The following is a 14,335-nucleotide window of genomic DNA, read 5'->3' as shown; positions in this document are numbered from 1 at the left end:
CTGGACTGGACAGACAGTGGGCATTATAAAACATGCAAAGGAAGATTTAAGACACTCCCACCTCTATAATTCGTCCTACCTATGGAAGAAATCGCGTGGTGGTAACATGTATCACAGGATGGAGAATTCCAAGTTGAAGTTAACAGCCAGGGCAGAAGGGTTTCAAGATAAACTCACCAGCCACAGACGAGGGCAAGCCATACAGTAACAAGGATATTGGCTGTGGCCTACAACCTGGAGAGGGATGGGCTCCACCAGGTTGCAACTGCCCATGATATGGCAGAGATAATTAAATGACAATATACTCATAGGACAGGCCCCAAAAATTTGGATAGTTTCTATCCAAGGTAATATGACACCCCAGCTGAATAGCCCTCTGCTATTAACATCCCAAGCCCATGCCTGTGTGAGCCTGATGAGTTCTTCCAGGCTGGTGTAAACTACTGTATGAACCCGGTTATTAGTTCACAGAACCTCCAAATATTGCAATTGAAGCAAGTGTTTGGACAATATAATGAGTGTCGTTTTATATGCATTTCATTACTGTACTATAAAGGCTTATTACTTAATATGATTTTTTTCTTCCAGCCACATAGAAACATTCTATATGGTTTTATGAATAGTCCATGTAAATTAATAAAGTCCAATGAATGAATCTGATATTTATTTTCCAAATGATGATATGTAAATTAAAAGTATTGTCAAAGTTTACATAAACATTTCGTACATCCGAACCAGAACACATCAGAGGTAACATCTATGGTACGATATCAACTATGCGTCTATCCATGCTTATTACAAGATCCTAGAATTATTTGAGCATAGTATTTACAACTGTTCAAAATGCTGCCCTATGGGGTACACTGTCCACATTGTGTGTTATTTCCATTTCAAATGAATTCCTTTTTAAGGTATGAGTCGTTATCCTATCTGAATTGCACTGGACTTTAATGGCCATTCAATATTTTCATCATTCCTTTCTAAGTCCTGTAGTACATTATTTGTTGTGTTTTACAACGTCTGGTTGCTGATCGCTAGGAAAACTTCATCTTTCTGAAAAGAACACAAATTCATCCAAGTACACTGCTGTATGGTAAACAATGAAACTTAGATTCAAAAATAGATCTTGATGGAATGCGATTTATGGGTTCCTCAAAACTGTATATATAGATGCACCACGGTAAGGTATATAAATCAGTTTAATACGGATAATTAACACATAGATGCATGCAAAGTTTTTGTCCCAAGAAGAATGTATCTACTGAGGAAAATAAGTACTGATGTTGATAAAATGTAAATTGATCTACAATTGGCCATTTGATATGTGACGTTTGACCAAAACAGTCCAGTACAAATTTTCCCCATATTTAGCGGCTAAGTTAACAGTTTTTCTTTCAAAGATGTTGCCAGGAAAAATGAGAAGCAGAAATCTATGAGAAGTAGCTATACATTTAAAATGGTCTAAAAATAATTTTGTTTATTTTATGAATAGCTATCTGATAAACCTTACTGAAGCATTTTATGATCAAATAGAATAATTTAAACTATGTATAACGGCAATGTACATGTATGCATGTGTGGTGTGCTTAATTACAATTCAAATTCAACTGCACAGCTTGTTCATAGAGAACCCAAAAAGAAAGAGAAAGAGAGAAAAAAGAAATTTGTTGAGTTAAAAATGTTTGTATGCTTACCTTGGAGTTGACATTAGAGGCTGTCGTTTTCTCGGATTCTGTTTGCATGGTGTATCATGCAAGGCACATTTCTTTGATGTTCGTACTCTAGTTTGTTTCGCACAATTAATTTTCTCCTGGAGTAGCTCCTCTGGTATTGATAATAATTGTTCTTTGTCAGATACATGAACATCATCTCCAAAACTGTAATAAACTTCACCGTCTGGACACATGGAAATACAACAGTATCAAAGAAGATCTGGCAAAGCGGCCTCATGACACCATATAGTCAATAAATAATCTATCTGAACTTGAATAAGGCTTCCTAAATTCCTCAGGGCACTTTCCGGGGGCATCCATGTTTGTGGATGTCGGAATTCTTTCCCAGGCATTTTGATTGTCATTTTCCTTACTTCTTCAAAGGACAATGCAGCTGCATTGTAGATCTTTGGACAGTACAAATCCTTTAAAAGGAAATGTATGCATCAATATTTAGCATTATGGATGAAATTGACTCATCTGTCTCATGTGAAAGAGTTTGAAAAGCTCAAGACCTTGATTGTCAATGGCTTTCATTAAAATCTTTTCGTGTGAAATTCCATAATGTCGTGGCAAAAAGTCATTTCCTCCCATGCACAAAATGATGGCAATCAGAGCCGCGGAATACTTCTTATTGAAGTATCTTTCAATACTTTCTATGATTTTGGAAATGTTGTACAGCTCAGGCTTTTGTTTCTGTAGCCAAACATAAACAGGGCGTGTAAAGGTTCCATTTGGTTTCTTTTCCAGTGGAGACTGATACCAAATAGGTGAATTAGGACTGTGTCGATATCAGCTGATGATACAAAGTTGACAACAGAATCTCCATCAGACAACTCAGCATCAAGCTCCTTCATCCAATCAAGTTGAGCCATTTCTGCTTCTCCCTTTCTCTGCCTGATGTTAGACAGCTTCTCAATACCAACAATTCCTGATTCGGAAGTAAATCGAACTCTCAGTGGTGTTGTGAAAGGACAACATGTGCAGGGGACCTCTTGGCAATGACATGCTGTCAGCAGAGCTTCACTGTCTATATCCAGTATAATATTTTGCTTAAGAAGAAGCTGATCAATGTGATTGCCTAAATAGGAACTTACAAGTTTCTTGCCGGTCGCTGTTTCCACAACAGAGGGTTTGTGAAATTTATCTTCACTGATCACCTCTTTTTCTTCCTTCAAATGTAAGATAGATATTTTTCCTTTAGAATCCCGCATTTTTCTTGTATGTGCTTTTAGTGTGTCTGGCGTGAAGGAATATTTTTCCTCACATATAACAATGTGACGTAAATTTGGAAGGTGTCCTATCAACTTGTGAAGAATTGCCTTTGATACGTACTCTAAGTACTGGTCTCCAGTCGAAGCTGATGTCTTGAACTTCACACCGGCAAATTCTACAACTGAAGCTTTCGTTTGTTCCTTTATGGTCGGTGGAACAGCTTTGAAATCTGTTAGGATGAACTCATCTAAGTCTGGCAAATCGACCTTTTGCTCACTTGTAGCTCTGGTATCAGATATTTTCTTTATCAACTCGAGAAGAGTTCTTTTCACACCAGCTGATTTATTAGTGGATGATTTTGTCCCATCTGGCTTAAAGATTGACCGACAAGTATTCATGGAAGAGCTTAGACAGTCCACAATCGTTGTCATCTTCTTTACTGTCCTTTTTCTTTTCTCCTCGCTTTTTTCTTTCATGCTCTTACATGATGTATTTTTTGGTACGCCTTTAGTCCTCTTGATTGTTGACCCTTTTGATCTTTTTATTCTGTTAATGAGATGTTTGGGTCCGTTTATCAATTCAATGTTAGGACAATCATTAAGTGTCATACCCAATAGACACTCTCTTGCTGCATATCTGTGAATCATGAATGTTCCTATCTCTTCTGTGGTTGAATCTAACATCTCTTGCTGAACCTCTGGATTCTCCTTGTGATATACATTTCTTAGAATGGGATCAAAACTTGATGACATTCCCTTTCTTCGATGTATCAGACCAACTGTTCTTACAATATGGCCCAAGTCATTATCACTGGCTTTTCTTCCCATGTACCTTTCTGAAATTTTGGATGCTATCTCTTCATCTTTTTTCTCATCTTGCTTAATCTTTGAAGCATCCTCTCCTGAGATGACAGACTGGATTACTTTATGGACTTGTCTCTGCTCGTCTACTGTGGACATCCTTATCATTACATTGCTTAGTGTGGCCCCTGGTCGAATACATTTCTTTGCATCTCTGTGGTCAATCTCTCGAGCAGTGTCTAATCCAAACCTGACAATACTACCATTGTGAGAGGTACTGAATAGAGCATGTTTCATTTGTCTGTGAAAGTGACTTGATTTGTAATGTTCTATCAAAAGCCGTGTGCAAAATCCAGCATAACTGGAAGCTCCATTTAAGAATGAGAACGGAAGTGAAGACTTCACACCGGCCAGTAGTAAGTTGTATCCATCTTTTCCTACTAGTCTTTCAGCAACGGCGATGGCTACAATTTCGTCACAATGCCTCATTATATCAATATGCAGGGAAAACGTTTTATTCTCAGTGGATGTTTTCTTAATGAATTCTTTCAACATTTGTCCCCATCTCAATTCAAGCTGGCTGACGGATAACTCCTGATCACACAAATTTTTCTCCAGCTCCTCTGCATGTGAATGTGGTAGCGAGTTGATAAACGTGATGATAACCGAGATATGCAAAGCTGCTGACAATCGCCAAACATTTCGCGTGGCTGTCTCGATGTTCTCGATACTTACCAATTTACTGCAGTCTTTTTCAATATCATCATCTCTCATATATTTCAGTATATGAATGAGGCCTGATGTTTCATAAGCTGATATTAAATTCATGATTTTAGACTTTCTCAAGTGCAGTACTGAAATTCTGGAAGAAATGTTGCATACTTTTTGTTCCCATCTATAAGCTTAAAAAGATTTCTGGCAATCTTGTAGTCAGGTGCAAACAGAACCTTATCATTTGTTTCACTCAGTTCAGCCTCTCCAAAAAATCATCAGAACCACTTTCAATGTGGTTATGTCGTCATCTCTACCACTGGAGGGTGGAGGATGGCGGCATAATAGTGGCTGTGATGGTGTGTTGTTTAGATCCTGATACTCTAGTATGCTACTATCAGTACTGCAGACAACAGTTTCATCTTTGTTTGTCATAAATGGTATCTGTATTTCTTCAAGGAGGGCTTGAACGTCTTGGAGAATATCTTTATTAGCACCAACTTTTATCCTAATATTTGAATATTCTTCCTCCTCCTCTTGGTCTTCTTTTCCTCTTTTTTTATTCATTTTATCTTTATACATTGGATGTACATCCTCCTCATCTATATCACTGACATCAATATATGGTAACAAATCACAAGATACATTTGGATCATCCTGGATGTTTTTCATATCCTCGATTGTATCCCCATTACTGTCAACTGATCTAATGGAGGTAATGGCTCCATTAATGCTCTCTATATCTTCACTGGAGATGTTTGGTGGGAAGTTTTCAGTTCTATCATTATTACTAATTTTATCCATTTTCTCCAAATCATGAATGGCCAAGGATGAAAAGCTTTCATCCAGATCCATGTTTTCTTCCTGAAATTCTGAATTTTCCATTGAAGCCGCTTTGCCTAGAATGTTTGTGAAGGGCTGTAATGATGTAAGTCTTGTCCATATGTATTTCAGGCCCCATTTGGCTCGCTGCTGAAAACGTTCAAAAGCACACTCTTCATCAGAGGTCATCTTTAGTAGAACCCATTCTAGATCTTCTTTTTCCAGCGGTGGTGCTTCCTTGCATGCACAATCTTCTTTTTCTTCACACAGTGGAAGATGCCATGTTAATACATCGTTTGAATCTTTTGGAATGCCTTTGATTGTAATGGGCAGGGTGCATAGTTGATTTATTCTCCTTTCACCAGGTTGTGGGTCAGTTTTCATGGTGAGCTGGACCAGATTGTCCATGAAAAATATAAGATGACAGTCTCTGAGACAAACCAAATGTTCAGAAGATGAGACATCACTTGCTTTTATATAGCAAAGTGGATATGGTTTCAGCTACGTTTTAAAGTGACAAAGGTCTGGATCTGCAGCTTTCTTAAGACGTCTGTCTCCATTTCGCAGACTTTGACTCATACTGGTAGCTGATGTGATGGAAAAAACAGATGTGATGTTATAGTAGTTGATGAACAACTCATCTGTGACAATATCTTGTATGAGACCACTGTAATTTCTGTTAAGTATGTTCAGTGATGAATCGAAATGGCAATATAAAGAGGATAGTTTTGATGTGTAGAAATCATCTGACGATCGACGCCTGAGGCTGTCTTTGTTCAGTAGTGTTTGTTCTAATAAACACTGGAATGGTAAAGGAACGTGCAAGCGCCATTCTCTCATTATTTGAAAGTCGTTCATATCTAAAAGATCAGCAAGCCAATGTTTCTCCTCTTTAAAACATTGAAAGCAAAAGGAGTCAAGAATTCTATATTCCTCTGGGCGATCTTGGTCATCCAAACAAGATGAAAGTGACACATAATGAGGTTGGAGTTTTCCAGATTTTAGATGACTTCTTGCAAGAAAACGCTCACCAGGCGGAAGGCAGCCTTTGGGAAAGAAGAGTATGACAGGCACATAAACATTGTGACTTTTCTTCAGAGAGGCACGAACTATCAGAGACATATCATCATACATTTCAACATTATGTTGCAATTCCTGCAATTCGATACCAGTGTGTACTCCTGCTTTATGTGCACACACATTTGTGCACTGAAAACAAATAATATTTTGAAACTGAGAAGCAGGTATGTCTCTAAGAGCATTTTCTGTGTCGGTTTCTATTTTCTCAGGTCGATGGATACTTTCAAGATGGATAGTAATTCCATTTATTGCATCAGCAGCAAACTTTCGAGCAACATTCCGCTGACATACCTTCAAGCACAACTGATTGAGTTCTTGTTCTTTTTCTGCCAACTCTTTACATAATCTAAAGAATTCCCATTTACTTTCCTGCTCATCTTCATAGTCTGATGCTTCTTTCTTACAAAAGGAACTATAATGCCATTCGAACAATTGAATTTTATTCCATTCGCTGTCGGTGAACTGTGTTTTATAATCAATAATTAAAGATGGAATCTTCAGCCCTTCAAGTTGTAGCTTATTAATTGTTTCTTCATACAGACCCAAACTTAAAATTTCAACAGACGCTAGTTGTTGATAAAGGTTCCATGTTGATTTATTCCATTTGTTTGAAGATATAGACTGTGTTTGTTTTTCTAAGAGTTCATCACATACCACTTTGCAAACCTGGAAGTCATCATAGTGATGGAACATATATCGAAAGAAAAACGACAAAGAAACCAAATTCTTTTCTTCTCTCTGGATTATCCCAGTATCATGTCGCTGTAATTCTTGTACAATATTTTCTTTCTTCACAATTTTTTTCTTGTCATGAATCGAATGGTTAGATTTAAGGAACTTTACAAGATCATCTATGGCTATGAAAGTTCCATCTTCGATTTTATTGAAAGGTAGAGACTCAAGTGATGGTATACAGATGGAAACCTGTTGAAGAATGAAATTATTTAACTATCTGATGTCAACAATTCTGTCAAACTAGATAATAAAATATAAAGTTAGAATTTTGGTACTAGATTTTATGTATTGGAAGATAAAAGATTACAAGTATGATTGATCAGTGATATGAGAGATGGATAGAAATATAAACTACAAACACATATGACCATATATCAATTGCTTCAATTTGTTGCCTGAATGCTATTTACACAAGGCTGGTGTCAGTTATGCTCCAACGTATGATTAAAGGCTTTATACACTTCCATGATCATTTACAAACATATATGCTAATTACCATAGTCTCTATCTATGCTACTTATAATATACATTAGGCAAAAAAGTGCTACTATCTAATGATGATACACTTCTAATTTACCGACATAGACAATGTTATGCCTTAATTACTTCTTGCTGCAATTAGACAAATAAATGACCAACATGAGAATTAAAGCGACATGAACTCTGGGTTTCTTGATTTTGTGGATTTTGGAGACTGAACTTAACTTATTATTATTGAACTGTCAATGAACTTAAACTGGATTGATACATTAATTCTATAAACTTTTGCAAATGACCGTGGTATAAGGCTATTATATTTCTACAATTCCATATATATATATATATATATATATATATATATATATATATAAAGTATCTCAAATAGAAACTCACAATATAAAGTTTATGTATGTGATACACTAAGTGATAATACAAATTATTGAATGCAGGTAATATAGAATTCTTACCATTTCTTCCTCTTCAAATTCTTGATGATATTACATACTCCGTGTCTTCAAGATAAAACTGTAAGTATTCTTGTAAAAAGTCAAAAACTATTTAGACATTGTATTTGAAGCATCTGTCAATCAAATACATCACAACAACAGTCAGCTAATCTTATTTTGGTACAAAATATAGACCTACCATTTATTATGCCCAATACAATAAATATAGAAGTCCCATATTTAAAGCTAGCTTTCAAACACAGGGAACTGAAATAGGGGCATTATAACTGGACAGTTAGCTGGGAGTCTAAAAAGCAATTATATTTGACATGAGTGAAAGTCGCACTTGCTGATAACAAGGTGATGACAGATAAAGCAAACACTGGCAGGCAAGCAACAGAATCTAGAGATATTCAGACCTGGGGCCTGTCCTAGGAGTAAATAGAGTTCTGCTATACCAGTTAGTGAAAGACCTCACAACAGAGAAACAGGGGAGATCTACCATGATCCAGGAGAAGATTGGTAAGAGTCTCAGAGAAAATCAAGAGATTCTTAACAGATGGAATACTGCTCAGAGCCTTACAACTGGGAATCGTCTGGAGACCAATCTGTACTGAACTTCCCATTGACCACAACAGATGTTGACCACCCAATCCTCAGGGAAGAATGGCACAGTGACAAGTTTCAAGTACCTAGGTGCTCTTGCCTCTGATGACAGTTCCTTACCTGAGGGTCTTTCCAGGATTGCTCAGAAAAACAACTGCACTGGCTAGGCTGAGGCCTATTTTGGAAGGACAGCGACAATTGGGTCCAAGATCAGGCTTGAATATTTCTATGTTTTCATCTATTTCTTCATTAAGAGTCATGATACCTCAGTGGGTAGAACATCAGACTTGTGGTTCAAGGGTCAAGACCAGCCCAGGATGGTGGCCTTGGTGTCTCAGCCCAGGTTGGTGGATTTGGTGTCTCAGCCCAGGATGGTGGCCTTGGTGTCTCAGCCCAGGTTGGTGGATTTGGTGTCTCAGCCCACGTTGGTGGATTTGGTGTCTCAGCCCACGTTGGTGGATTTGGTGTCTCAGCCCAGGTTGGTGGATTTGGTGTCTCAGCCCAGGTTGGTGGATTTGGTGTGTCCTTTGAAAAGTTAAAAAGTGCTGTTAAAAGACAAAAAATATCCATCCATCACTTGTGTATTTTTCAGTGCATAACTCTCAACCTTTTATCTCAGTCTGTGAATCTTGTTACATGTATTAGACTTGTCTGCAATGTTTTTCTATAACTGTCTGTCCATCTATTATCCACACTTTAGATTCCAGCATAAAACTCCAGTTGTTTTACTTTTACCAGTGGTTTCAAATGTACCTTTTTCTATTCATAGTTCATCACTTCAATATTTTTAATGTTTCTCTCTATTTGTTTACTCATCCTGCCTTCAAGCAATCACACTTTTGTTTCCAGGTTAAAACTCAAAAACTTATGATCATGTCTCTTGGAAATTTTACATGCATATTACTGCTATCCTAGTTAGATTTTTGGTATTCAAAATTCTTCAGTTCAGTATACAATGTATTCAACTTTTGTATCCATTTATCTATTGATCTATCCATCCATCATTCACACATTGGCTTCTGGATCAAAATCTGTGATGCAGATCATCTCTGGAAATACATTGTAAATACAAACTTCCTATTTATAAAATCTTTGCCATATCCATCTGTCTCCTTGCCGACATTTTGGCATGGTGGGGGATATAGATGACCTCATTCAGTTGTTTCTGTTTTAGCTCCACTGGTTATAGACCAGAAGGGCTTATGGGATTGTTTATCATCCATCATCATTTAGTTCAAGTTTGTTATTGCTACTCCTCCTGAACTACTAAGAGGATTGCCTTGAAACTTTGCATACACTCATCCCGTGGTTTAGTTGGTCTGCTAAATGAGAATGGTGCTGCTCAAACATCCGGTATGACTGTTACAGGATGGTATATCACATTGTTTCTCAAACTTTTTTGTCTTGCGGCGCACCAAAAAGATCTACAAAATTTCATGGCACACCTGTATAATGGGCTGCATGTATTTATTATTACACTATTATTATAATTAGAACAATCGAGTTCTCCCGAGATCTCGCACAAGTCTCGTGTTACAAAAGAAACCAATGAATGACAGACTGACAGAGTTTTCGTTTTTATATATGTTACTTTTTTAACTTTTGCGACATTTATTTACCATTTAATTTTTCAATATGTTGAAGGTTTCAAAATGCTAGCAATTTTAAATATTTTTCAAAACTCCCACGGCACACCTGCAAATCTCTCGCGGCACACTAGTGTGCTGTGGCACACAGTTTGAGAATCACTGGTACATCAACATAGGTTTTTACCAATAGACATCTTATGAGACCTAGTTGATTGTAAACGAAAATGATGCCAACCACACATCCACTATGGCTACCACAACAATTGTCCTGAATATCTTGCTGTTACTACTCCCTCTGAATAGACAGTCACATTACTATAGGGTATTCATTAAGACATTTAATTTACTTTGTCCTAAATGAAAATGGTGCAAATTGTATATCCATTATGTCCACCACAGCAGCTAATTTGAAAATCCTGTTATCACTGAAGAATATCTGAGATGGTTTCAACATTCAGCCATTAGCAGGAAGAAATGAACTTATCTTGAATTCCTGGAAATTCATTTTGCCCAGTGAAGCATCAGTTCCTTCTAGGGACTCTTGCCTAACTCTAATTTATTATTTGTGCCATGAAAATTATTTGAAAATCCTTTGTTTGGCTACATCTTGATTAGATCTATATTGGCAGCAATTTAATTGGCATGTTTTGTGATTAGACTAATTTCTAAGGAACCGGAAAGCACTGTTATAAAAATCTTGTCTAATGTTAGTACTTCAGAGCCATCACATGCTATGTATTGTGGTCACTTATCCAGAGTAAATGTTTTCCTCTGGGATTTAAAAGTTTAATCCACTTCAAGAGTCACCTTTGACACTGGAATCATCAAGAATAGCTAATGTTCGTTATTCTAAAACTGTACAGTTAACATAAAATGAATCTTACAGTATTAGATAAATTAAGGTATGTATATTTTTCAGCAACTACCTGAGTGTGGTCACCTGACCTTGCAGCATCACATGCTGGAGCCAGTACAGAGAGTTCCACGCTATGAGCTTCTTCTTAAAGGTAGAGCCATTTCCGCACCAATGCTTCCAGTTCATGCTGGAAAAATGTTTTCTTTTTATTGTTACTCTAGTTTGCCCATTAATGACTGGGACAAGCAATAAACAGATTGGGCCTAAAACCAGACTACAGCTACACATAGTTTATATTTGATTAATCACAGACAAAACAATGTCTTCTCACAGGTGTATGTTTTCCCTGCTAATTTGTAACTTCAAAACAGTGATTCACTAGGATTTTGACACAGGTAATGAATTCCACTTCGGACATTTTCATAAAGAGGATTTTCAAGTTTTTGGATAAAGCCATTTTTTTTACCTATCCTTGTTCAAGTGGAAACCAAATTTGATTCCACCTTTATCATATTAAATTATTCTCATTTGGACAAATCAGTCTTGACAATACACAAAATTCTCCATTCCCTAATTGCAACCTGGATTATCAAAATCACCTCCAATGTCCAAAATTATTATTGGATCTTTGCCATTCAAAAGTCCTGTACCAATTCTCATGATTTTCAGAGAAAATTAGTTGAAATCGCATGAAAAGTCTTGCACCAATCCTCATGATTTTCAGAGTAAATTCATTGAAATTGGAGCCTACTATTGTGTCCATATATCACTGTATACAAGAAGTTTGAAAGATGAAGACATACTTGAAGCTATCTCTGAAGCATCCTATGACACCATCTCAAGCTGGTTACTGGATCAAACCTCCATTTCTACCATAGAAACTACAACCATATCCAGATCTTTGAAACTTCAAAAAACCTCAAAAAACAAATTTCTACATCTTTTCAGATTCCCCTTCCACATCATGAGAAATATTGCAAAACCTCAAATCTGACAAACTTTTAATATCCCATATTGTTCATAACATTGTGTTCATAAAATATAGAAAAGTAATCTGTACTGTTGTGTGCCTAGTTCCATTGGTATTGAGGGTAGTGAAAGGGCAGATAAAGAGTTATTGCTGCCCTGTGATCACCCATTTCCAAAAATGGAAGCTTCCATATTCTGACTCCAATTATTATATAAATCAACATGTTCTGTCCACCTGACATAACATGGGAAATGAAATCTGCATAATGAAGAACATGAAAGCCACCATTGCAGAGGTACACCAATCCTACATAACAAATACAGAGATGAAATGGTACTGTATGTCTCGGGTATAAAACACACATGGAAGACCTGCTGTGAATATCTGAATGGTTAGAGCATCCACCTTGGATGTGGGAGGTCATGGGTTCAAACGCCAACCAAATCATACCAAAGAATTTAAAAGAATGGTACTAGTGGCTGCCTGCCTCAGTGCTCAGCATTATGAAGTTAGTGTTAGGACTAGTCGGCCTGGTGTCAAGATAATGTGACAAGGTAGGACATGATGCCACATGTCTGTGGCATGATGCCTCAGTGCTAGACATCACTATTAACTGCCACACTGCAGACATCATAGCGTTATGACTGAAAAAATTTTAAAGCTACATTGGAAACCCAAATCACAAGCACACACTCAGACACACACACACACACACACACACACACACAAAATACATGATGTAATAATCATTCACTGGCCGAAGAAAATGAGATTATTTTGTAGTCAGATGATAACTGAGAAATAATTGCTAACTGGAACTGTTTAAACTGGCCCTCAGTCAAGATTTACTTATTTGCTATGGCAACTTATGTGTTAATTTCAAGTATTATAGTATATTGTACATTACTGTACATGCCTACTGATATAGAATGTGATTAGATAATAAATAATAAATTCATCAGTAAAGATGAGAATGTTCTTACCAAGTCAAAAGGCACAAAGACCTCTTGATTGCAAAATTAAATCCACAGCCATTCAGTTATGTATTCAAGTCAAAAGGCACAAAGACCTCTTGATTGCAAAATTAAATCCACAGCCATTAAGTTATGTATTCAAGTCTTCACAAATAAATTTAACATTATTTAGTTTACAAAATAGCTGCTCATTAATATTTCATGGAAATTATCTACATGGAAAACAAGCATGTGATAGGTCATTATATCTTAATTGTGACAAACAACAAGAAGATTATCCACAATGTTAAAATATTTTGTCTTAATAATCTAAATACCATGCCTGATATACAGTCCCGGAACATTCAATTACCAATTGGATAAAAAAAAGTCTAGTCCACTTAATCTGACACAAAACAATGCAATAAAATGTTTGAATGACAAACATGTTTGAAAGACTCTGACTTTAAAAAGCAGTATATTGTACCAATATTTTTTACATTGTATGAGTGAAATGTTGGATAAAAATATGTCAGATCTATGAGGCTGCACTGTACTTGATAACAATATTTCCAGATTATCTGAAACGATTACCCGAGGATGCCAGTGACAGGACAGATGCAGAAGGTAAATATGTAGAACTCTTATTTCTTTGCTGCTTTAGAGTTGTCTCCCCATACCATTCTTTTGTCAATGATAGCACTTGCATGCATGTGACAGAACCATGACATCAAACCAGTAGATTTACACATTTTTAATCAGTAGGTTGGCTTCTAGACCAGTAGATTTTTTTTTATCAATATAAATTTTACATGATTTGTGGTGATTAAGCAAAGAAAACAATTTCATTTTTTGCCACAATATGTATTCTCTTCATGCTACATTAAAACAGTAAGTTTCGAACATGAATCAGTGCATTGTTAATTAAATGAAAAAGGAATAGTTGTATGTTTCACGGTTCACTGCAAAGAATTTAAAAGAAATAAAAACCATAAGCATTATTAGTTTCTTTTACAATATCACTGATTGGAGACCACTAATAACATTCAATGTGATTATTAAATTTCACACTTAACAGACTCTCACTAGTTTTCTGAACCTTGTTCCCAGTTGAATCACTTTGTATTTTGCAAACAATGGAGAATGGTTTCTCTGCATTGGAATTAAAATGTGGCAATGACAAAACATGTTCAGCCTGAAAAGAAGTTCAAACTTCCATTTTCCTGTGGCTGCATTTTAGGGCTGCTGACTGCTCTCCAGTACTCCTCCAAGCTAAGTTTACCCAAAGTAGGACTTAAGATGGGCCTGATATTTTTAGACAGTAGTTTTTTTATCATTGGTAGATAGCACATTTTAGCAT

At 36.4% G+C, this 14,335-nt stretch overlaps 2 protein-coding genes across 4 annotated transcripts in view; one reads left to right on the top strand and one right to left on the bottom strand.

Moving 5' to 3' along the window:
• The window catches only part of LOC149789048 (uncharacterized), a 235,513-nt gene that overhangs the window by 192,260 nt on the left and 28,918 nt on the right, over nt 1–14,335 (top strand). For all 3 annotated transcript variants that reach the window (XM_089975233.1, XM_089975235.1, XM_089975234.1), the window contains 2 exons: nt 11,116–11,203; nt 13,552–13,602. In XM_089975233.1, the coding sequence (XP_089831359.1) occupies nt 11,116–11,203; nt 13,552–13,602 (139 nt within the window). The remainder of the gene's footprint in view (nt 1–11,115; nt 11,204–13,551; nt 13,603–14,335) is intronic.
• LOC149789049 (uncharacterized) lies at nt 681–4,719 on the bottom strand. The gene is made up of 2 exons (XM_089975232.1): nt 1,695–4,719; nt 681–1,053 (listed from the first exon to the last, which is right to left on the bottom strand). Exon 1 carries the CDS (start codon nt 4,553–4,555, stop codon nt 2,369–2,371), a length of 2,187 nt encoding a protein of 728 aa, XP_089831358.1. The 5' UTR covers nt 4,556–4,719; the 3' UTR covers nt 681–1,053; nt 1,695–2,368.

The sequence above is a fragment of the Sinohyriopsis cumingii genome, chromosome 11 (assembly GCF_028554795.1).
Source record: "Sinohyriopsis cumingii isolate HCF-2022 chromosome 11, ASM2855479v2, whole genome shotgun sequence".
NCBI classification, from domain to species: Eukaryota; Metazoa; Mollusca; class Bivalvia; order Unionida; family Unionidae; genus Sinohyriopsis; species Sinohyriopsis cumingii.
The sequence above is the reverse complement of the archived record's forward strand: the minus strand, read 5'-3'. Positions and strand labels throughout refer to the sequence as shown.

What these genes read in the sequence shown, in the direction of transcription:
- LOC149789049 (XM_089975232.1), bottom strand. Translation starts at nt 4,555, where the DNA reads ATGAATTTAATATCAGCTTATGAAACATCAGGCCTCATTCATATACTG.